Source organism: Mobula hypostoma, chromosome 8, assembly GCF_963921235.1.
Source record: "Mobula hypostoma chromosome 8, sMobHyp1.1, whole genome shotgun sequence".
NCBI lineage: Eukaryota > Metazoa > Chordata > Chondrichthyes > Myliobatiformes > Myliobatidae > Mobula > Mobula hypostoma.
Window position 1 is genome coordinate 23,375,866 of NC_086104.1, and position 22,118 is coordinate 23,397,983.

The 22,118-nt window shown below is 41.9% G+C and overlaps 1 protein-coding gene across 1 annotated transcript in view; it reads left to right on the plus strand.

Annotated features, from left to right (window-relative positions):
* The window catches only part of ryr2a (ryanodine receptor 2a (cardiac)), an 801,439-nt gene that overhangs the window by 369,261 nt on the left and 410,060 nt on the right, over nucleotides 1–22,118 (plus strand). The window contains exons 16-22 of the mRNA XM_063055593.1: nucleotides 1,219–1,337; nucleotides 5,145–5,278; nucleotides 7,385–7,626; nucleotides 13,746–13,938; nucleotides 16,497–16,713; nucleotides 19,315–19,419; nucleotides 21,459–21,562. Of these exons, the coding sequence (XP_062911663.1) occupies nucleotides 1,219–1,337; nucleotides 5,145–5,278; nucleotides 7,385–7,626; nucleotides 13,746–13,938; nucleotides 16,497–16,713; nucleotides 19,315–19,419; nucleotides 21,459–21,562 (1,114 nt within the window). The remainder of the gene's footprint in view (nucleotides 1–1,218; nucleotides 1,338–5,144; nucleotides 5,279–7,384; nucleotides 7,627–13,745; nucleotides 13,939–16,496; nucleotides 16,714–19,314; nucleotides 19,420–21,458; nucleotides 21,563–22,118) is intronic.

Below are 22,118 nucleotides of genomic sequence, written 5' to 3' on the forward strand. Positions count from 1 at the left end.
ACTTGAAAATGATGGGAAATTCAGTTAGATGGAAAGGCTTGGGAAGTGACGCTTCTTAATAAATAACGTTGAAAGAAAATTCAGTAGTGTGTTAAAATCATCAGTGGTTTTGATAAGGAGAAATTGTTTTCAGATTGCCAAAGGATGTATATTTAATTTGGTTGATAAGAGACAGAGGCAACAGAAGGAATCTTATTTTCTCTTACTTTAAATGCTGTGATCTGACAGCTTGAGACAGATTGAATAAACACAGGAGACTACAGATGCTGGAAATCCAGGGCAACACACACAAAATGCTGGAGGAACTCAGCAGGTCAGGAGAGGAATAAATGGTTGATGTTTCTGGCTGGGACCCTTTATCATGACTGAAAAGTGAGGCTGAAGAACCCAGAAAAAGAAGGTGGGGGTGGGAGTGGAGGGGAGGAAGTTAAAAGCTGGAAGGTGATAAGTGAAGTCTGGTGAAGGGGGAAAGTGGGTGGGTGTTTATTCCTCTTCACAAATGCTGCCTGTCCTGCTGAGTTCTCCAGCATTTTGAGTGTGTTACAACAGATTAACACAAACTTTAAAGACTTGCTTTCAAATACTAGAAAGGAAGACATTTGCAGGTTTGCAGAGAAAGTAAGGGTGAAGGGAACCTGGCTTGCCATTAGAGGCTCTTCAATCCAAATGGCCCAGTGCTGATCAAAAGTCCCATCTCTGCTCGTCTCATATGATAGGGTGACTGACTTCTTTTGCTGTGTTCCATGATTGGCTGACAGAGGACGGGTTCACCTTTGATACTCCATTATAGTGAACGACTAGATCAGAGGTTCCCTACCTTCCTTATGCTGTGGATCTTTACCATTAAGCAAGAAGTCTGTGGAACCCAGGTTGGAAACCCCTGTTTTAGATGGATCAGTGAATTCAGGTACACCATTCCAGCACACCTGCATAAATTGCAGAGTGCCATTGATTGCAGCCTGTCACAGGCTGGCCAGGCTGCTTACACTCTAGTCAGGGTGTTCGACCAGAGCAGGGGTTTCCAATTTGGGGTCCACAGACTCCATGCTTAATGGTATTGGTCCATGGCATAAAAAAGGTTGGGAACTCCTGGTCTAGAGCCATGAATAGGATACCTGGAACTGATGATACACAAAAATAACCCTTCCCAGATAAAAGTAAATGAAAATAGGTTTACTCATTCATTGAACTAATTCATAATCAATTTTTATCAACCAGGAATTCTGGAAGTTTTACACTGTGTTCTTGTGGAAAGTCCTGAAGCTCTGAACATTATCAAAGAGGGGCATATTAAGTCCATTATTTCTTTGCTAGATAAACATGGAAGAAATCACAAGGTACCCTTCAACATTAACAATTATTTTACTTCTTGCTAAGGCATGTTTTGCTGCATGTAAATACAAGTTTTCAATATGTGGATATGTTAAAACTTCTATAAGACGTTTAGATTTATTTATTTGGAATTTTGAAATGAAAAGGAAGTAGAGCATATCAGCCTCAATGTAGTTTGAATTTCTATTAGTTTTATTTCTGGAAAATGATTTTTACTTGAAAATTCTTACCCATTTTTTAAATTAAAAAGTAAAAGGTAAAAATTAGTAATTTCATAGAAATAGATGCTTCTAATTGGCATCAATTTCTTCAAAATGTGGTTGTTGGAGACTGAGATATTCCTTCTTCTTTATGTCTCTTCAAAGACACAACAATTTGTAGCCTACTCTGGTGTCAGTTCTTAAGGCAGTGCTGTGTTGTCATCAGAGTACTGGCAAGAGTAGCCCATGGCAACCCAATTTTATTTATTCCATCCTCCTCTATCTTCATGTCCTATTCTCCAAAGGAGTACTTGGCTTCCCCATTCCGCCTTCTTCCAGTAATTTGACTTGAGAATAATATTATTACCATTGTCATTATTCACTTTACATTAGTACTCATGAACTGAGTCAACCACAATTGCATAATATTTCATTAAAATTACAAATGGATCTTAAATGAGGATCTATAAACTCTAAAAAGGTTTGATAATTAGTACATTCTATTCCACAATGCTTTGGACAATAATTGCAGCTGAATTATCATTTCTACATTTCGCATCGACAAAAAAAACCTGTCCAGTGACATGCTGAACATTAGTTTTCAAGTGTATAACAAGGTATTTGAGCCCATCGATCATGCTTTGTCCTTAGGACTGTGTTTGGTTCCAGTTTCAAATGTAAGAGCCACTTACTGGGCAGGTTGTGCTTGGCACAGATTGACCCTTGGTCCTTTCCCTATGCTTCCTTGCAAGTCTGGGCTGAGCTTCTCTAGATAAACATGCTGACCCTCCAGACTTGAGAGATGCCCTGTAAATAGCTCAAATGGACTGTGGGTCACATACAGATGAGGCTTGCTACCATTGTGCCTGAGATCTTTCAACTGTCTGTGTAGTAAAGCTGAGTATATCTGGTTGATTGGGACCTTCCCTCCGGTGCATCAGCCATCAACCAAGGGGCTCTGTGCCGACCTCAGCAGCAGGACAAAAGATCAGATGTGTGGGCATCTGACTCCTTCTCAAACACAAAATAATCTGCAGATGCTGTTGTCAAAGGAACACTCACAATGCGCTAGAGGAACTCAGCAGGTCAGTCAGCATCAGTTGAAAAGATTAGTCGACGTTTCGGGCCGAAACCCTTCATCAGGACTGAAGGAAGAACTTTGGGGAGGGTTTGAAGAATGTTGGTAGTTGAAAAAAAATAGTAATTTGAAAGACAGAGGGGTGGGGGAGGGGAAGCAGGGAGGTGATTGGCAGGAGAATAATGTGCAGTAGTAGAAGGAGGTGGAACTATAAGGGAGATGATGTGAAATAGTGATAGAGGAAGGGAGGGGGAGGGAATTACCGGAAGTTGGAGAATTCTATGTTCATACCAAGGGGCTGGAGACTACCTAGACGGTATATGAGGTGTTGCTCCTCCAACCTGATTTTAGCCTCATCATGGCAGTAGAGGAGGCCATGTATGGGCAAATCTGAATGGGAATGGGAAGCAGAGTTGAAGTGGGTGGCTTCAGGGAGATCCTGTTTGTAACTTGACTCCTTAACTAACTTGTCTTGACTCCTTCTCACCCCAGACTTGTGCGTTTGGCTGTATGTGCAGGGAGAACTGACAGCCATCAGTCCTCTGTGGAAGCATTGGCCGTCAGTCAGGCTGATTCCGTCCAGCAGCTGAGATACCTTCCCATTGCCTGCCTCCTTGCTCTTATCTTCAGAGTTTCTTAATGTCCTGCAGGCAAGGAGAAAGAGCTCCAAATACACTTCCCAAAGGGAAAAGAGCATCCATGCCAAACAGTTGTAAAAAGACTAGAATAACCCTAGTGCATGCCAGGTTGCTGGAACCCTTTAGCTCTTGATAATATTCCAGTATGTAGTGGCAAGGAAATACGTCAAGAATAATTAAATGGGGGAAAACCCCTTCTGTCCTCCATGCACACTGAAAGGGTTGAGCAGCCAAGGTTCCCAAAGTTTCTGTTCTTCTACTTACTGGATACCTTGAAGGGTATTCAACTCTGATAGCATAATTTACAAGTCACAAGTATTTGAGAAATGCAGCATAGTAATTGACAAGGGCTAGCAGAATATATGATGGAATCCACTACCTTGAATTACGAGGGGTGATTGATAAGTTCGTGGCCTAAGGTAGAAGGAGTCAGTTTTAGAAAACCTAGCACATTAATTTTTCCTACATTTACACACTTAGTCCAGCGGTCATGGAGCATACGGATCTCTTCTTTGTAGAAGTCAGCGTCTTGGACCTCCAGAAAGTGGTCCACAGCAGGGGTGATTGATAAGTTCGTGGCCTAAGATAGAAGGAGATGAGTTATTAACTTCCAACTTTCTGCATTTTCACTCAAGGGGTTGAACTGCACATGCATATAAACTCTTTCTACCTTAGGTCACAAACTTAACAATCGCCCCTGCTATGAACCACCTGGGGATCCAAGACACTCTCGTTACATGCACGTGCAGTTCATCTCTTTGAGTGAAAATGCAGAAAGTTTGAAGTTAATAACTCATCTCCTTCTACCTTAGGCCAAGAACATGTCAATCACCACTGCTGTGCACTACTTCTGCAAAGAAGGGATCCGTATGCTCCACGACTGCTGGACTAAATGTGTAAATGTAGGAGGGGACTATGTAGAAAAATAAATGTGCTAGGTTTTCTAAAATTGACTCCTTCTACCTTAGGCCACGAACTTATCAATCACCCCTTGTACTTCAGATTTAGTTCTGAAGTTTCTTCACATTTGCATTTATTTTGCACTCTTTTTGCACTAATTTAATTTACTTTCTTAGTGTATATATTTCTTATTGTAATTTATTGTTTTTTATTAGGTATTGCAATGTACTGCTGCAGTATAACAACTAATTTCACGATATATGCCAGCAATATTTAACCCATGACTTCTCTGTCTTGCTCCAAAGCAGGCAATTATGTACACTGAGCTCCGTTCCTACCGCCCACCCATGCCCCCGCCAGATAGTACACCTCTTTAAAAAGGTCTTGTACAAGTTTCAAAGTCTTGCCTTTAATCCTTCCCATGTTAAACCCAAACTTCATATTTTGAAGTTTCCATTAAAGTATGCAAACATTTAAATATTCCTTGTAAGCAGTGATTATAGAAATGCTTGAAATGACTGTTATTACAACTTAAAAGTGCTGCTGTTTTAAATGGAATGAAACAAACCAAATTAATGTTCAAAGATAACCCCTTCAAGCAAGTAAAACATGTAACTTGAGCTTTGATGTGCATTTACTCTGAATTTTTTGTGAAATCCTCCAATTTCATTGAGCTTATGATAGATCGAAATGAAATTGCTTATCGATTGTTTTCTAACGATCCCAGAATTGGTACTTAATTGAGGCAATTGTACGAATACGTGCAGATTGGGATAAATAACTTGAGATCCCTCAGTTTTCAGCAATTGCCCTTGCCCGGGAGTTGAATGAAGTGTTGTTATTCTGAACTTGTGTTGTTTATACCAGCAAATTTCTGAAATGACTATGCAGAAGAGGTGTGCTGTTGGAACAGTGACATTTTATGGACACCTATGGTAACTGATGTGATGCAGAAGGTCAGAACCAACACAATTAATTTTTTTTTTGTCGTCCAAGGTTTTGGATGTATTATGTTCTCTGTGTGTGTGCCATGGAGTTGCTGTGCGATCTAACCAGCATCTAATTTGTGACAACTTGCTACCTGGAAGAGACTTACTGTTGCAAACACAGCTCATCAACCATGTCAGCAGGTAATGCTATCAACCTTCTGCAGGATATGCAATCAGAAAAAATGTATTTTTAAATGTCAAGAATGTAGCAAAGCAGTAAACTGATTGATTAATTTCTTCCAATATTTTTATTAATCAACAAGTATGCTTTGCTGATTCTCATATGAGCTATAAAAATTTATATGAGAACTTAATGATATCTAAACCAAAGCATCATGCTCTTGTATTAATATTCTGTTGTAACTTGTATTTTCTCTGCATGGATTGGTGGGGGAAGGTGGCAAAAATGTAATGAAGCTGCTGTCCTATATGGTCACTTCAATATTTCTCCTATAAGACTTTGTTAGGTAATGGGGTTTCTAAAAAAGGTTGTCATCTTTAGTCAGTGCCTATGTTGTGACCAGATGTGTGCTTGGAACTTAACTGGATCCACTCAAAGTTACTAAAGTTTGGACGGCCAGGAAAGGATACATGCCTCCATTGTTGGGGATGAGCTTGAATTTGGGGAATCAAGGAATGAAGTTGTCCACTCAAAGATATCCAAAGCAAATGTATCTTGGAGATGCTCAGCAGGTTTAGACAGCATCTCTGAAAAGAAAGTCCATTGATTTTTTTTACATATAATCTCTTCGGAGGGATAAGAGTTACAGAAAACTTTCAAGCATTGGTGCTGTTTGACCTTTTATTGATGTGGATATATCTTTTCCTTCGAAGAGTATAGTTTATCTTCGCTAACCAAATGAGTAACTAGTAATGATGTGATTTCTTAAGATTCAAAGTACATTTATTATCAAAGTATGTATGCAGTATACACCCTGAGATTCGTCTTGCCACAGACAGCCACAAATCAAAGAAGCACTTACCTACACAAATTAAGTACAATGTGTTGACCACCACACCTTTCAGTTGGATCATGGCTTCCCAGTGTATCAATTCCACCAAATCATGTTTAGTCTATATTACAAGATATCCACATTTAACAGAAAGCAGATAATGCCAGTTTGAGTTGTCCATGCATCACAGTCTTTTGGGGAACAAACTCAGAAACATTTGAGTGGAAAGTGTGCATCTTTCTTTTTGCTGCCACGTGACTGGATTTTAAGGATGCACCATTTATACTGGTTTTGCAAATCAGAAAGAAAGAGAGTTGTCCTAATATTTCTTGAAACATTTATATGGGTTTGATCACCAAGATAAAATCACAGCCACCTATACTCAAGGCAATGTGAATTAATTTTAATTCTATCTTACCTCGCAATTGTTGCTTGGAGAGTCATACCAACCATAGCTGGCACTTCCAAAAGGTTCTTCTTAAAAATATTATGATACAAAAATTGAGATGAACTCAATGTTCAAGTAATATAGAATAAAACCAATAAATGCTGGCAACAGCCTGGTGAAGCAGCAAGTCATTGATTGCCACAAATGCTTGCTGACCAAATGAGAATTACCAATGTTTTTGGTTTTATTTCTGTTAACTACTACTACTACATCGACTCAGGCCGAGGGGGCGTCGTCAGGCAAAGAGGATGATTAAATGCCACGTTTCTGTTAAGGAGATGATTCAGTGCCACATTTCAATAGAAACTTAATTTCTACTGTGAGAAAAGAATGATGAACTTAGATGGTCATGGATTTTTCTTTTCATCCCACAAGTCCTATGCTCCTGTAACGGCTGGATTTCATGTTTTTGTCCTGGCCAATCTAAGCTTTCTAGCTACAAAATTCAATGGGCAGAGAGTAGAAGGGAGAAAAACTGGCCGTATTGCTGGACAAGGATGGGATATACGCATCTCATAAAGGTTAATGAATCAGAATTTCCATGGGATGGATCTGGGATGAGATTGCACATTCTTCCCTGGATCTTTAATACTATCTAGTGTTGTGTATTTACATGGAAGCTCCTGCCTTCTTCAGTGCCAGCATCATACCTTCAAGGCAAGATTTTGGCAAGAGTAGCTGGCAAGATTTTGCAGTCATGACTTGGACTGACTTTCTTTTGGCAGCTGGATAAATAGATTGAGAACTCTGTGCAATTAAGTGCAACAGCCACAGTAGCTTAGAACTTAAGACCTGCAGTAAAAGTTTCTCTAATAAAAGAGCCCATTTTGTCTTTTCTACTTTCAGCATGCGGCCCAATATCTTCCTCGGAATCAGCGATGGTGCTGCCCAGTACAAGAAGTGGTACTTTGAACTTATCGTGGACCACGTTGACCCTTTTGTAACCACAGAAGCTACACATCTTCGGGTCGGTTGGGCTTCAACAGATGGTTACTCACCCTGCCCTGGAGGGGGTGAAGGATGGGGAGGAAATGGTGTAGGTGATGACCTCTACTCCTATGGATTTGATGGATTGCACTTGTGGTCAGGTAGGTGGTAATGATTATTCGAGTCAATAATATTGTAAATAACCCAATTACAAATGCAATCTTGCATCTGCTTCTAGGCAGCAAATCTTCAACAGAACAAGATGCTTCTTAGTTTTAAAAGAAATTCACAGATGTATGAAAAAAATTGTCAGTTGTTGTGTCGTGTTCCATGAATGGCCTTTCAATTAGAAATCCTGAATGGAAATAGATCAATAGTTACTTTCCTGACAATTATTTTGCATGAATTTGTTATTATAATGATAGAGTATTAATAGTAATACAGATTTGTATGCAGCATTTTTGCTGTTTTAAGATGATATGGCTGCAGATGTGAGCTTAGTAGAAATCTGCTCACCAGTGTTTCTGTTACTTTGGGTTGTGTAAGTATTCATTAAAACATAAAATAAATTTAATATAGTTACATCATAATTTATGTTTTTTGAGTTGAGATCATCTGTGTGATTGGCATAAAGAATTTAGTGCATCTAGCATTTGAAGAAAATAAAATGGTTTGCACTGGGAAATTCTGCTTTGGCAGATGTAATGGAAGTGTGCGACAAAGCTGTCCCCAATTTACATTGGGTCTCACCAATGTACTAGAGGCACTGGATACAACAGATGACTCCACAGTTTGGCAGATGAAGTGTTGCCTCACCTGGAAGGACTGTTTGGGGCCCTGAATGGAGGTGAAGGAGGAAGTGAATGGGCAGGTGTAGCATTTCGCTCCTGGCAGAGATATGTGCCAGATGGAGGGATGAATAGACAAGGGAATCATGGAAGGATTAATCCCTGCAGAAAGCAGGGGGGTGGGGGCGGAAGAAGTAAAGATGTATTTGGTGGTAGGATCCTGTTGAAGATAGTAGAAATTGGGAAAAATAATGTTGTTGAATGTGGAGGCTCATGGGGTGGTAGGTGAGGGCGAGAGGATCTCGATCCCCTTTAAGGTGGCAGAAAGATGAGCTGAGCGTGGATGTCTGGGCACTGGAGGAGATGTGGGTGAGTGCACCAGAAATGGTGGAGGAAGGGAAACTCTGTTTATTGAAGAAGGAGGACATCCCTGATGTCCTGGAAAGAAAAGCCTCATGTTGGGAGCAGGTGCTGCAGAGAAGAAGAAACTGAGAAAAGGGTGGACAGGGTGGGAAGAGGTATAGAAAAAATTCACTGTATTTCGGTCACATGTCCCGAAAGAGAGTGAAAGACTGTCTACTGTCCATACAGGTCAATTCATTACAATGGATTGAGATGGTATGAGGTAAAACAACAATAGAATGAAAAGTGAAGAGTTACAGTACTGAGAAAGTGTGATGCAGTGCAGGTAGACAGTAAAATACAGTGTCACTATTAAATGCAACACATAAAATGTTGGAGGAACTCAGTAGGCCAAGCAGCATCTATGGAGAAGGGTAAATAGCTGACATTTCAGGCTGAGACCCTTCATTAGGACTAAGCAGAAGACCAGAGTGGGGTGCTCAGGAACAGCCTGAGAGTTGAAGACAGGAAAAGGGGTCATCGGTGCAGACTGGAGAGTCCTTCCCAAAGAAGTAGGCATGGAGACGGAGGGTACGGAAGAAGAGCTTGGCATCGTGTTAGGCACAGAGTGACAAAGGTGAGGCCCTTAATGAGGATAGAAAGTTCTGTCTTGGAGAGGAGAAGGTCAGAGGGAATTGTGAAGACCCAGCACGGATGAAGGCTGGGGTCAGAGGGCAGAAGAGGGCTGGTTATGTCTGAGGAGAGAGGAGGGTTTGGGTGTTCAGGGAAGGTGGGGTGGGAGGAAGGTGGAGTCTCTGGGAACCCAAAAGTTGATGGTGGGACTTGAGAGACATGGGATTGAAGAGTGGTGGTGGGAGAAGGGGAGACAGGGGTTCTAGAGGCAGTGCATGAAGTCTCAGCCTTGATATGCTTTTGGTCAAGATCTGGGCTGGGAGTTAGAGGTTGTGCAATTAGCAGTTTGAAGGTGTCCGGGGTCATTAGAACTGACATTGACAGTGGTAGAATTGGGGTTCTGAATCCACTGTGTATTATTGGATCCAGTGTTGGCGATGTTAGTGTCACCGGTACGGAGGAGTCCCGAGCCATCAGGGCTGGGGATGGATTTGGAGAGATACGTAATCTGGGGGCATCGAATAGTATTGAGATCAGCAGCAGGAATCGTGGTCTGAAGTGCTGGCTGTGGAGACACCAGGTTCTGCCATCTGCTGGATGCGAGGAAGGTGAAGAATCGGCGATTGAAAGCATGGATCCAGCAGAGAGTGAAGTATAGGAGAGGTCCATTGCATACGGAAAAGAGAGAATCTCAGAGCTGTGGTATCTCCTTATGGCAGAAAGGCTAGCACATAGAATGCAGAGGGAAAAGCAGTCAATTGAATGTGCGTGCCTGGGGCCCTCAATGGGTCCAAATTGAGAAGCTTGAAAGCAGATCTGGAAGCCACGTGGCATAAGATGGTGGTGAAGGCATTACCTGGAAGGATACATGGCTATGGTAACAGGTCCGGGTGAGCACACGGTTGAAGAGTCAGAGAGCAGCAGAGATTGCAGAGGAGGAGCAGTGAGATAGGGTTTCACTGAACTCCCATTCAAGGGAAAATTTAAACTTCTTCAGGATAGTTATCCCTTGAAAAGGCTTCACAGTTGGAGTAGTAGTATCACAAACAAGAGAAAATCTGCAGATATAGGAAATCCAAAATGTTGGAGGAATTCAGCAGGCCAGGCAGCAACTATGGGAAAGAGTAAACAGTTGACATTTTTGGCTGAGATCCTTCATCAGGTCCTGAGTTCCTCCACCATTTTGTGTGTGTTGCTTTGGATTTTCTGCATCTGCAGATTTTCTCTTGTTTGTGTCACTATTGAATCCTCCCCTTGTTCGACACGATGGATGCTTAACTTCACAGCCTGCCTTGTTGTGGCCTTCCACTTTATTGTCTATCAGTATTGCACTTTCTCTGTAACTCGAGGGGGGGAGAAGATGGCGGCGCGACAGAGTGTGCATGGCCGCTCCGAAATGATATCATGTTTGTTAAGTAGGGGCTGTGCACAATCCTGATTTGATGGAGACAGGCGTGAGAAGCATGGAGGAACATCTGGAGAAACTTCTGAAATGCCCGCTTCGCTGCCGCTGCTACTATGCGATCGAGAACCTCCGCAGGGGAAGGCCCCAAATCCTCGGCTTTGCCTATTGCCTGTTGCTGGGGCCGGGGTCAAAGCGCTCGGCAGAGGTGGTGCCCAGTGCTCGGTGTCAGAGAGCTGGTCGGAAGCTCAAAGTTTTCGGACGGACTCAAGAGTCGGCTGTGGTCGGGTGCTTCCAGGGTGCTGCATCTGCAAGTTTGCAGCGCTGGAGGTTCATGGCAGGGAGAGTTTTTTTCTTTCTTCTACCGTCTGTGTGAGATGATGGGACTTTCGAGAGTCTTTGAGACTTTTTTTACCGTGCCCATGATCTGTTCTTTATCAAATTATGGTATTGCTATGCATTGTTGTAACTATATGTTATAATTATGTGGTTTTTGTCAGTTTTTCAGTCTTGATTTGTCTTGTGTTTCTGTGATATCATTTTGAAGGAACATTGTATCATTTTTTAATGCATGCATTACTAAATGACAACAAAAGAGGACTGCATGTCCTTATAATCTAATCTAATCTAACTGTAACACTTTATTCTGCATTCTGCTACAGCTTTTCCTTTGTACTTCCCCAATGTACTGATGTAATGAAATGGTCTGTGTGGATGACATGCAGGACAAGTTTTTCACTGTGCCTCGGTACACGTGACAATAATAAACCAATTTTACCAGATCGTGGAATGCAACAAGACTGTCTCAGAGAGTGGAGTGATTGTGCAACGAGCTGCCAGTGGAAGTTGTGGATGCAGGTTTAATTGCTATGCTTAAAAGAAGTTTGGATAAGTACAAGGATGGGAGGGCTACGAAGGGCTATGGTTGAGGTGCAGGTTGATGGAACTAGGCAGAACAACAGCTTAGCATGGTCTAGATGGGTCATAGGGCCTGTTTCTGTCTGCAGTACTTTCGGATTCTCATTCACAGTCAGTAGTCTGCACCTATCACAAATGTTAATGCCAGGTTGTGGAATGAATATTTGTACTGAATGGATTTATAATTCCTTCTGCTAAGTCTTTTTTAAAAAGCAGCAGTTTCTTGACACATGTATATATTACAGCTCAGTGACCTTTCAGCCCTTTGGGTGCAGGAGAGCAATCCCATTAATTCCTTTCCTTCTCACATTTCCCTGTAAATCTACACTTTCCTCCCATTCATACTCTTTTCAATCTCAGTAACCTAGATTGAGAGGTAGTTTGCAGCAGGTTATTACCTCACCAGCATGTGAAAGGGAATGGAGCTACTCATGGGGCATGGGGAGAATGTGAACATTTGGAACTGATAGCACCTGAGGTGAGGATTGAACCTGAGCTACAGGAGCTGGGAGGCAGTCAGCACCAACTCCTGTACCGTGTTAATTCCTCTGACAGCCACCACTGGCAGAGTGGGGCTGGGTTGTCTTTTCCTGTGCATCAAGTTGGAATGTAGAACAGTCTGTCACAGGAACAGGAATTGCAGCCCACAATGTTGTGCCAAACCAATTAAATTAGTGATCAAATGGCTAACTAAACTAATCTCTTTCTACCCACATAATGTCCATATCCTTCCATTGACCTCACATTTATGTGCATATCTAGAAGAAGAAAGCCCTTAACTCCGAGTGGAGTCATCGGGACGCCGTCATGATGGTGTTTTTTTTAGCAGGCTTTCTTATTTTTACGGGGCCGAGTTGCTAGCTCGACGCTCAACCCAGCACGGATGGAAAGTGTGCAAGGGAGCTGGCTGGATTCAAACTTGGGAGCCTTCGCTCCGAAGTCCGGCGCTGATGCTGCTATGCCACTAGCCGGTTATGTGCATATCTAAAAATCCCTAATATATCTGCCTCTACCGCCACCTCAGGCAGCGTAGTCCAAGCATCCACCACTTGTCCCTTACGTCTCTCCTTTAAAATTGCCCTCTATCATCTTCAATGCATGACCTCTGGTATTAGACATTTCAACCCTGGGAAAAGGATACTGTTTATCTACTCTATGCCTCTCATAATCTTATAAACCTCTTCCAGATTTCACCTCAGCCTCTGCCGCTCCAGAGCAGACAACCCAAGTTTGACCAACCTCTTGTTACAGCAGAAGTTGCAGGCAGAAATTGATTCTTGACTTCTCAGGAGGGATGACATTGGAAGTTGGTTCATGTCCTTGACTTTGGGGTCAGCTTCATTATGAATTAAGACCTGATATGTTGCTTTGTTGGGCTACCAATTTGGGTAGTAAAAGTGCATGATTGGGATTTTAGAGACATGAGGGTCTGTGAATGTTGGAATATGGAGCTACAAGTGAAATGCTGGAGGAGTTCACTAGACCAGGCAGCTTCTCTGGAAGGAAATGGACTGTGGATATTTCAGATGAAAACCCTCCTCAGATGCTGCCTGACCTTCTGAGTAATTCCAGCATATTGTTTGTTACTACTGGGAATATTTCCAGTGTACTGTTCAGCTCATCATTTCAATACAATTTGTTCCTCTTTTGATGTGAATTGAATTTTAAAATTGGTATGTTTGCATTGCAGGTGTAGAGATATGTATCTACCAAAGGAGGTGTAAGGTGCTGCTTTCCCTCCGCTAGCCTGCAGGTCATCCTTGGGCAAGGTGTAGCACCTGTTTAGCCTGCCTCCCTCCCCTCCGCCCCCCGCACTGATCAGGGTCACATGAAGCCACGGGACCAGGTGGTGGTTAGTCGTATGAGCAGCTGGTGCATATCACAGGTTTAGGTTGTGCAGCCATTGGCGCCAGGCAGACAATCTCTGAAGAGTATTAATAATGGCTGGGGTCACCCATCTTGTAAAGACACTGCCCGGAAGAAGGCAATGGCCAACCACTTCCGTAGAAAAATTTGGCAAGAACAATCAAGGTCAAGACCATGATTACCTATGTCATATGACATGGCACATAATAATGATGATAACATTCTTGGTGCATTCTTACCTTCTGCCGAAAAATATCTGTCTAAAGGAGTTTTTGGAAAGATAGGAAAGAGATGTTGAAATTCTCTTTACTTGTTGTTTTTCTCCTTTTAGGCTGCATTGCCCGGACAGTAAATTCACCAAACCAGCACTTACTAAGGGACGACGACGTTGTCAGCTGCTGTCTGGATTTAAGCGCTCCAAGTATTTCCTTTCGAATTAATGGACAACCAGTTCAGGGAATGTTCGAAAATTTTAATACCGATGGGCTCTTCTTTCCAGTGGTCAGCTTCTCTACAGGAGTAAAGTCAGTGATTCTCCATGTCTGCTCCCTCTCCATGTTGATTTCATGTTGTTCTTTGTCTAACAGTAGTCAGTTTTTGACCCATATTTGGGGCATGTAAAAATAAATCAAAAAACAGTAGGTGTTCATTTATTTTGCACCTACAATGTCAAAAAGCACAAAGTAAACTCACTGAAATAAATAAGCTGAAAATAGTTGTTTTCTCTCACAAGCCAATGTCTCATGCAACAGAGTGGGATTGCCACAGTTATATGTTAGGTCAGAGCCAATACAGGCTTGGGAGTGGATTTCCATTTGTGGAGCAGGGACACCAGTGGAATATTACACTAGCTGTTGGGGTCCATGAGGAATCCACAGGAGTGCCATAGCAAGTGAGAGAAAGATAGAAGATGTTGCTGTTGACTTCAGCTGACACCAGTACTTGTAACTGGAAGACTTCTGCAGTGATACCTGGGTAGGTCTTGGCACTGGCAGAGGTCTAATCCTAAATCACCATAGGAACAAGTACAGGCTATGATAGATTAGTAGTCTGGGTTTGAAATAGTCATTCAGAGAATGTGAGAATTACTGGTGAGGTCCTGGATCTGTTCCACATGCCCAACTGCCTTACTCTGCCAATCATTGTCTGTCATTCCAGAGCGTAATTAAAAGTCAGCCACATTGTTGTGGATCTGGAGTCACTTCCAAACCAACCTGGTTGAGAACATCCTATTTTCTTCTTTAAAGAACATTTTGAAGCAAATAGTTTTATGGCCATCCAATATTTTTATGGTCAGCATGACTAACGAAAGATCTGCTATTTAATTTAAATTTCCCTTTGAATTTGAACCCAATTCTTTGGAATATTGGACCAGGTTTCTGAATCGCTAGTCCATTTAGTTAACCACGCTGCTCAAAATTACCAGCCTATTAATTTAAAACAATATGTCATTTTCCCCACCAACTTCCCACTGGGCCCATTGATATCAGCACTAGGAAGAGATGTATCACACTGCCATATATTTATTGTCCGTTCATCTTTGCTGGCTGTTTATGCTGGAAATCACCATCCTACAATTTCTTGAAGTACCTCCAACAGAATTGCAGTGAGATAAGATGACAATGCACCATCACTTGCTCAGGGTTCTATTGGAGATAGGTAAATGAAGGCCTGCCTTGCAGTTATGCCCACAATCTGTATGTGAATGACAATAAATCTCAGGAGTTTTGTCTGAACTTAATAAATATCTGAAATCAAAGACACAGTTGCCCCAGGAGTACAGGTAATCCCAGCACTCTTAGAGATTCACTTGGAAAAAAATGAATTTGAATTCTGCAAGTAAGGAAATCTATTGAAGCAGCTTTGTGATGTTATTGACAAAGGCAGTATTATTGAAATGGGGGGGGGGGGGTACTCAAATTTACTTCCCAAACAAGTGTTGAATGCTACCATTCAAAACACAGTGAGGAATTTTTCATTTGTGTTTCCCGTGACAGTCTGGTTCGTGCTGTGAAAGAAGGAAGACAGGATATTCTGAACATGACCCACATAACAGTCTTCTCACTCCACTCTCTTAATACAAGTCAGAACGGCTAGTGTGTTCTCAATAAAACATGCAGAAACTTAAACAAAAACTGTTTTAAGCAGTTGAAATTAACGTGTGAATTTCAACAAGATCACCTTTCTGATGGAGATCTTTGCTTGAAGTGCAATAAAACTCAGAGAATCTCACACCGTTGTGAATTTGGTGATGTCAGACAAGCAGACACACTAGACTACTGGATGTTTCTCTGAAAAGTAATGAACACATTATTTCATTTTTACAATGTACACAGTTGGGTAACAAATAACTGCTTTTTGAAGTTTGGTACCCCTTGTGCCTTCTCTACCTAAGAAAGTGGCCACTGAGTGTATGCTTGTGATTTACTGCTGCTATAGCTCATTCACTTCAAGGTTCAGTGCCTTGTGTATTGAGGGATGCCCTTCTGCCTGCCACTGTTGTAACTCGTGGCTATTAGAGTTATTGCCACCATCCTGTCAGCTTCAACCAGTCTGGGTAGTCTCCTCTGATCCCTCCCATTAAAAAGGCATTTTTACCCACAGAACTGATGCTCACTGGATGCTTTTTGTTTCTTACATCATTCTCTGTAAACTCTGGAGACTGTTGTGACTGGAAATCCCAGGAGGTCAGCAGTTTCTGAGATCCCAAACCACCCCATCTGGCACCAACAATCATTCCACGGTCAAAGTCACTTAGATCACATTTCCTCCCCATTCTGATGTTTGGTCTGAACAACAACTGAACCTCTTGACCATGTCTGCATGCTTTTATGCATTGAGTTGCTGCCACATGATTGGCTGATCAGATATTTGCATTAATGAGTAGGTATTCCGGTATAACAAATGAAGTGGTCACTGAGAGTATCTCAGAGACGGGGTTCTTATTTTATAGTCCGGTTTCCCTTTGAGCAATTTTGATGAGAGTTTAGTTGCATTGCTGCATACAGAGTGACATCATTTTTGCTCTTCGGTATTCTAACCCATCTATTTCTTCCAAACAATTGTACTTGTGTCTCCCTAGAGTTCGTTTCTTGCTTGGCGGTCGCCATGGGGAGTTTAAGTTCCTCCCCCCTCCTGGGTACGCTCCGTGCTTTGAAGCCTTGCTGCCAAAAGAAAAGATGAGGGTAGAGCACACGTATGAATATAAGCAGGACCACAATGGTGTGCGTGACCTCCTGGGGCCTACCATCTCACTTACGCAAGCCGCCTTTACGCCGATGCCTGTGGATACCACTCAGGTACTTGTTTTGCGTTGTCATTTGTTTTGCTTTTCCCTCTATGTGACAAATGTAAGTTCATAATGTGCTTCAGAGCAGCATATGAAGGGACATGATTCAGTTGAAATAAAAGATTTGGAAATGCTGTCTGATACGGATCCTCGATATCACTTGTTGCTTTGGGACTCCGCTATGCTCTGTGTTGCTGGGTGCCTTCCATTACATCTCTGCTGAACCCAGATTTAAGGATGATATGTCAGTGTCATGGAACAGGACCTTCTACTGAAGTAGGCCAAGTGAGTTTAACCAAAACTCAGCAGCTCCTTGGATATTCCTGGGTACCCTAGGTCTACTGACAGAATTTTATGGCTGTAATCAAAAACCAGTTACCGGTTCAAAAAGCAGAACATAGAGTACAGACCAGGAACAGGTTTTTGGGCCATGCTGTCTGTGATAACCATGATAGCAAACTAATCTAATTTCCCTGCAGATGATCCATACCCCCGTTCCCTGTGTGTTTATGTGTCCATGTGTGGGCTCTGATTACTTCAAGACAATGTGAATGCATAAAGTAGCTTCCTGTACAAGAAGTCCAAGTACGACCTAAGGAAAGCTATAGTGTTAGTGAAAAGGCAATTCCCTTGTGAAGTTAGAGGTACAATGCATGTCAGCTGTGGTGGGGTTTGCCTGTCATTACTTCCTATAAGGTGAAACCTAATAGTATAACAGGCAGCGATGTTTCACTCCCTGGTGAGCTCAATGAGTTTTATGCACACTTTGAAATAAGAATAAAACTGCACCTGTGTGAATCCCTACAGCTACAGTACCTGGTGACCCTGTGATCTGTCTTGGATGCAGACGGGGGGGGAATATCCTTCAGGAGGTGAACTTTGGCAAGGAGTTAGGCCCCGATTGGTGTAACTGGCAGGGTACCGAAAGCCTACGGTGACTAACTGGCTAGACTGTTCAAGGGTATCTTCAACTCCTTACTGTGGCAGTCAGAAGATCCCCCCTGCTTCAAAAGAGCATCAGTCATACTGGAACCCAAGAAGAGCATGGTGAGCTCTTCCTACGGTTAATTGCTGGAGCATTCAAATCTGTTGAGATCGAGTGCTTTGAGAAGTTGGTCACGACTAGAATTAACTCCTGCCTGAGCAAGGCCCTGGACTGGCTGCACTTTTCCTACTATCACGGCAGGTCTACAGAGGGAGCCATCCCATTGGCCCCTCCCTGGGCTTTGGACTACATGGACAGCAACAATACCTACTGTACATAAGACTGTTGCTTATTGATTACATCTCTTTGTTCAACCCAGTCATCCCCTCAGTATTAATCAACAAACTTCAAAACCTGGACCTCTGGACCTCTTTCTGCATCTGGATTCTTGACATCCTTATCAGGAGCCCACAGTCAGTACCAGTTGGTGATAACATCTCCTCCCTGCTGATGACCTATACACAATCACCTCAAGGTTGTGTGTTTAGTCCACTGCTCTGTTCTCTCTACATTCATGACTGTGGGGTTAGGCACAGCTGAAACACCATCTATAACTTCACCAATGACACCACTGTTGCTGGCAGAATGCAGATGGTGACAAGGAGGTGACAGGAGCAAAATAGACTGGCTGGTTTAGTGGTGTTGCAACAACTTTGTACTCAGTGTCATGAAGATCAATGAATTTGTTGTGGATTTCAGGAGGAGGAAATCAGCAGAACATACACCAATCCTCATTGAGAAATCAGCAGTGGAAAGGGTGTGCAGTTTCAAGTTCCTGGGTGGCAACATCTCTGAAGATCTAGTCTACGCCCAACATATTGATGCAATCATGAAGAAGGCACACCAGCAGCTGTACTTCCTGAGGAGTTTGAGGAGATTTGGTACATCACCAAAGACGCTAGCAAATTTCTGCAGATGTACTGTGGAGATCATTCTGACTGGTTGAATCACCATTTAATATGGAGGCACTAATGCACAGGATTGTAAGAGGCTTCAGAGGGTTGTAGACTCAACCAGTTCTGTCACTGGTACAAGCCTCTTCTTCGTTGAGGTTACCTTCCAAAAGCAGTGACTCAAAAAGGCAGCGTCTGTCATTAAGGATCCTCAACATCCAAGTATGCTCTTTTCTCATTACTCTTATCAGGGCGGAGGTACAGGAGCCTGAAGACACGCACTCAACACCTTAGGAACATCTTCCTCCCCTTTGCCATCAAATTTCCGAAAAGCCCAGGAAAACGTGAACACTACCTTTTTATTCCTTTTTTGCACTAATTATTTATTTGTATTGTAACTTAATTTGATATGACCATGCTGTACTGCTGCCACAGAATAATTATTGCGACTTATGTCAGTGACAGTAAACCTGATTCTTATTCTGATTGACCTCAAGAAAGCTCAAAATCATAGTAAGTCATCTCACATGTTGTATGCTGCTCTCTCGAAAGCAAGCAACAGAGTTGAAAACCCTAGATAGCTCCAATATAGTAAGTTGTGTTGCTTCCTAAATACAAATGGAACTGGATCATGATGTCTGCAGACTTTGCTAATGCTTCTGCATATTTTTGAGGAATAATATTTTGTATGATTACCTAGAAGAGTGAAAATTCCTACTTGAATCCATTTCAGATCGTACTTCCACCTCACCTAGACAGAGTACGAGAAAAGCTTGCAGAAAACATCCATGAGCTCTGGGTGATGAACAAAATCGAGTTGGGGTGGACTTATGGACCGGTATGTTCACAAAATACAATTAATTGTCGAGACGATTTGGTGGCCTTGAATTGATACTTTTCTTCTTTTGGTTTAGCTAAAACAAAAACTTACCGTGCCTTTGTTCTGTCATCAATAAGTGGATGTTAATATTTTTTGTGTTGTGGCAAGGTGCATAGATTGATTGAATGCACTCAATCTTTTCCCAGATCTTGGGAACCAAGAACTAGAGAGCATAGGTTTCAAGTGAATGGGGAAAGGTTTAGTGGGAACTTGACGTACAACTTTTTTATACATAGATGGTATGTACATGGAATGAGCTGCAGGAGGAAGTGGATGAGACAGGTGCAATGACAACTTTTAAACTACAGTCAGACAGACACATGGATAGAAAGTTGAGAAGGATAGGGGCAAAATGCTGGGAAATGGGACTTATATAGATGAATCAGCATGGACCGGTTTGGCTGAAGTGCTGGCTATATGACTGTCTAACAAAAACAACTTTATAGAGGAGTACCAGAATATAGAGAACCACACAATTAACAGGCAACCTGTACATTATCTCATAAATGGGTCTGTAATTCAACATGGTGGAAACACAATTTCCTAATTAGAAATAAGGTTAGGCCTTATTTCCAAGGCTGTAGGCACATTGTACATCTTGATGGTTGGAAAGATTGCTTAGTCACAGTGCTCACCAATTGATGAGGCTTGAAGAAGGACGTGGTCTTGGTAATGACTCCTGGGCTACTGTGGGCAAATATTCAGTGGGCCAGGGTTGATGAACAAGCTGCATGAGGAAAATGAGGGGAAACCTACAGCCTCCAAACAAAAGATCTAATATCCATTATTTAGGCTTTTAAACATGTTATATTAATGGGCAGTCTGCATGGTGCACCAGTCTAAATTTTGTGTCAGACTTCTTGTATATTTAAGCTCGTTATGCAAAGCTGGGTGCTAGCATGGACTGTGAGGAGGATGTAAAAGGTTTCACGCATTGTAGACAGACTGTGTGAATTGGCAAGGGTATAGCATGCGGAATAAAGAGTTAGGAAATATGAAGACAACCCTCTTTTTAGTAAAGATACAGTGGAGTTATTATTTAAAATTGTACGAGTCTGAAATGTGTGAACTTTAAGAAATTACATCCCAAGAAGCCTGTGCAGGCTCTGGCCCTGCGTATGTTTGAGACAGACTGCGAGTCTTTTGGGTAATAATGAAATTAAGAGAAAAAGGAGATCGCTGCATGAAAGTGAGCCGAGGTAAAAGGTCAGCTATGATCTCAGTGAATGATGGAGCTGATACTAGAAGCCCATAACTGCTTCTATGTCCACCTGACAACTGGGTCTCAGTGGAATGGCTGCCATCATCTTTCAGCACTACACAACTAGCCTCTCACATTTTCCAGATGAAAATGTGTGTTGTCAGGTGAAAGACACTCCTCTTCTTCTCTGGTTGGAACAATTAATAGAGCAGTCATGACACATGGCGACCAAGTACATTGGGAGGTAGAAATTCCTCCTTGCCCAAATGTGATTGGCCTGTGATGCAGTCACATACGCAAATTACATTGTGCATATGAAATTTGCTTACAATGGATGTGTATTTTCCAAAGTACGCTGTTTAACTTGTTGGAGAAAATATTTACTTTGTTGTTATTGAATTAATTATTAGATGATGAATATGTCTGAATAGAAAAATAATTGGTTTAAAGTTAAATGGCAGAAATGTAAGCAACACACATCAAAGTTGCTGGTGAACGCAGCAGGCCAGGCAGCACCTCTTCCTAGAGATGCTGCCTGGCCTGCTGCGTTCACCAGCAACTTTGATGTGTGTTGCTTGAATTTCCAGCATCTGCAGAATTCCTGTTGTTGGCAGAAATGTAAGTTTTTTTGTTGTTATTTTAGCTCAAAATGAATTTATTAACAAATGCTCCTCAGTGAATGTGAGCTTAGAATGAGTTTTCATCTAAGCTGTCTTAGATTCAACTTAGATTATATTATTGCTGCAGTTTTAAAAAAAGAGTTCTGTTCACAATAAATGTGGCTTTTTCCCTACAGATCCGGGATGACAACAAACGACAGCACCCTTGCCTGGTAGAATTCTCCAAGTTACCGGAACAGGAACGGAATTACAATTTGCAGATGTCACTTGAAACTCTCAAGTGAGTTTGTTCTTTTATTTAATCATTTTCTTCATATGGGAAAAAATGTTGGCATAAATGATTTTTTTAATATATTTAATACTTTTTTTGTAATTGCTGTGTCTCATGAAGTTTATCCTTGTTATTTAGACCATGTGATATCTTCCTAAAAGTCATAGAAGTCTCCACCAATAAACAAAAGAAGTCTGAAATACTCGAAATATTCCACCACGGACAAGAAATCAGCAAATTTTAGCAACTAAGAGCTCAATGAGCTATGCTTATTGAGCAAAACCCCTGAATTATTTTTCAAAATCTGAACCCAAAGGGGCTATGAAAACTGTTGATGAAATTCCAGACAAGAGACTGATGTTTATATCTTAAAGGAGTGAAGGGATATGGAGTTGATGAAGGAAAGTGGCACTGTGATCAGACATCAGCCAGTACCTTATTTATATATTTAGTACATACAGTAAAGCACAGTAACAGGCCCCTCCATCCATGATCCTTTGCAAAAATAGCTAAACTAGTAATTAAACACCCTACTAACTAATCACTTGCCTCCACGATGTCCCTC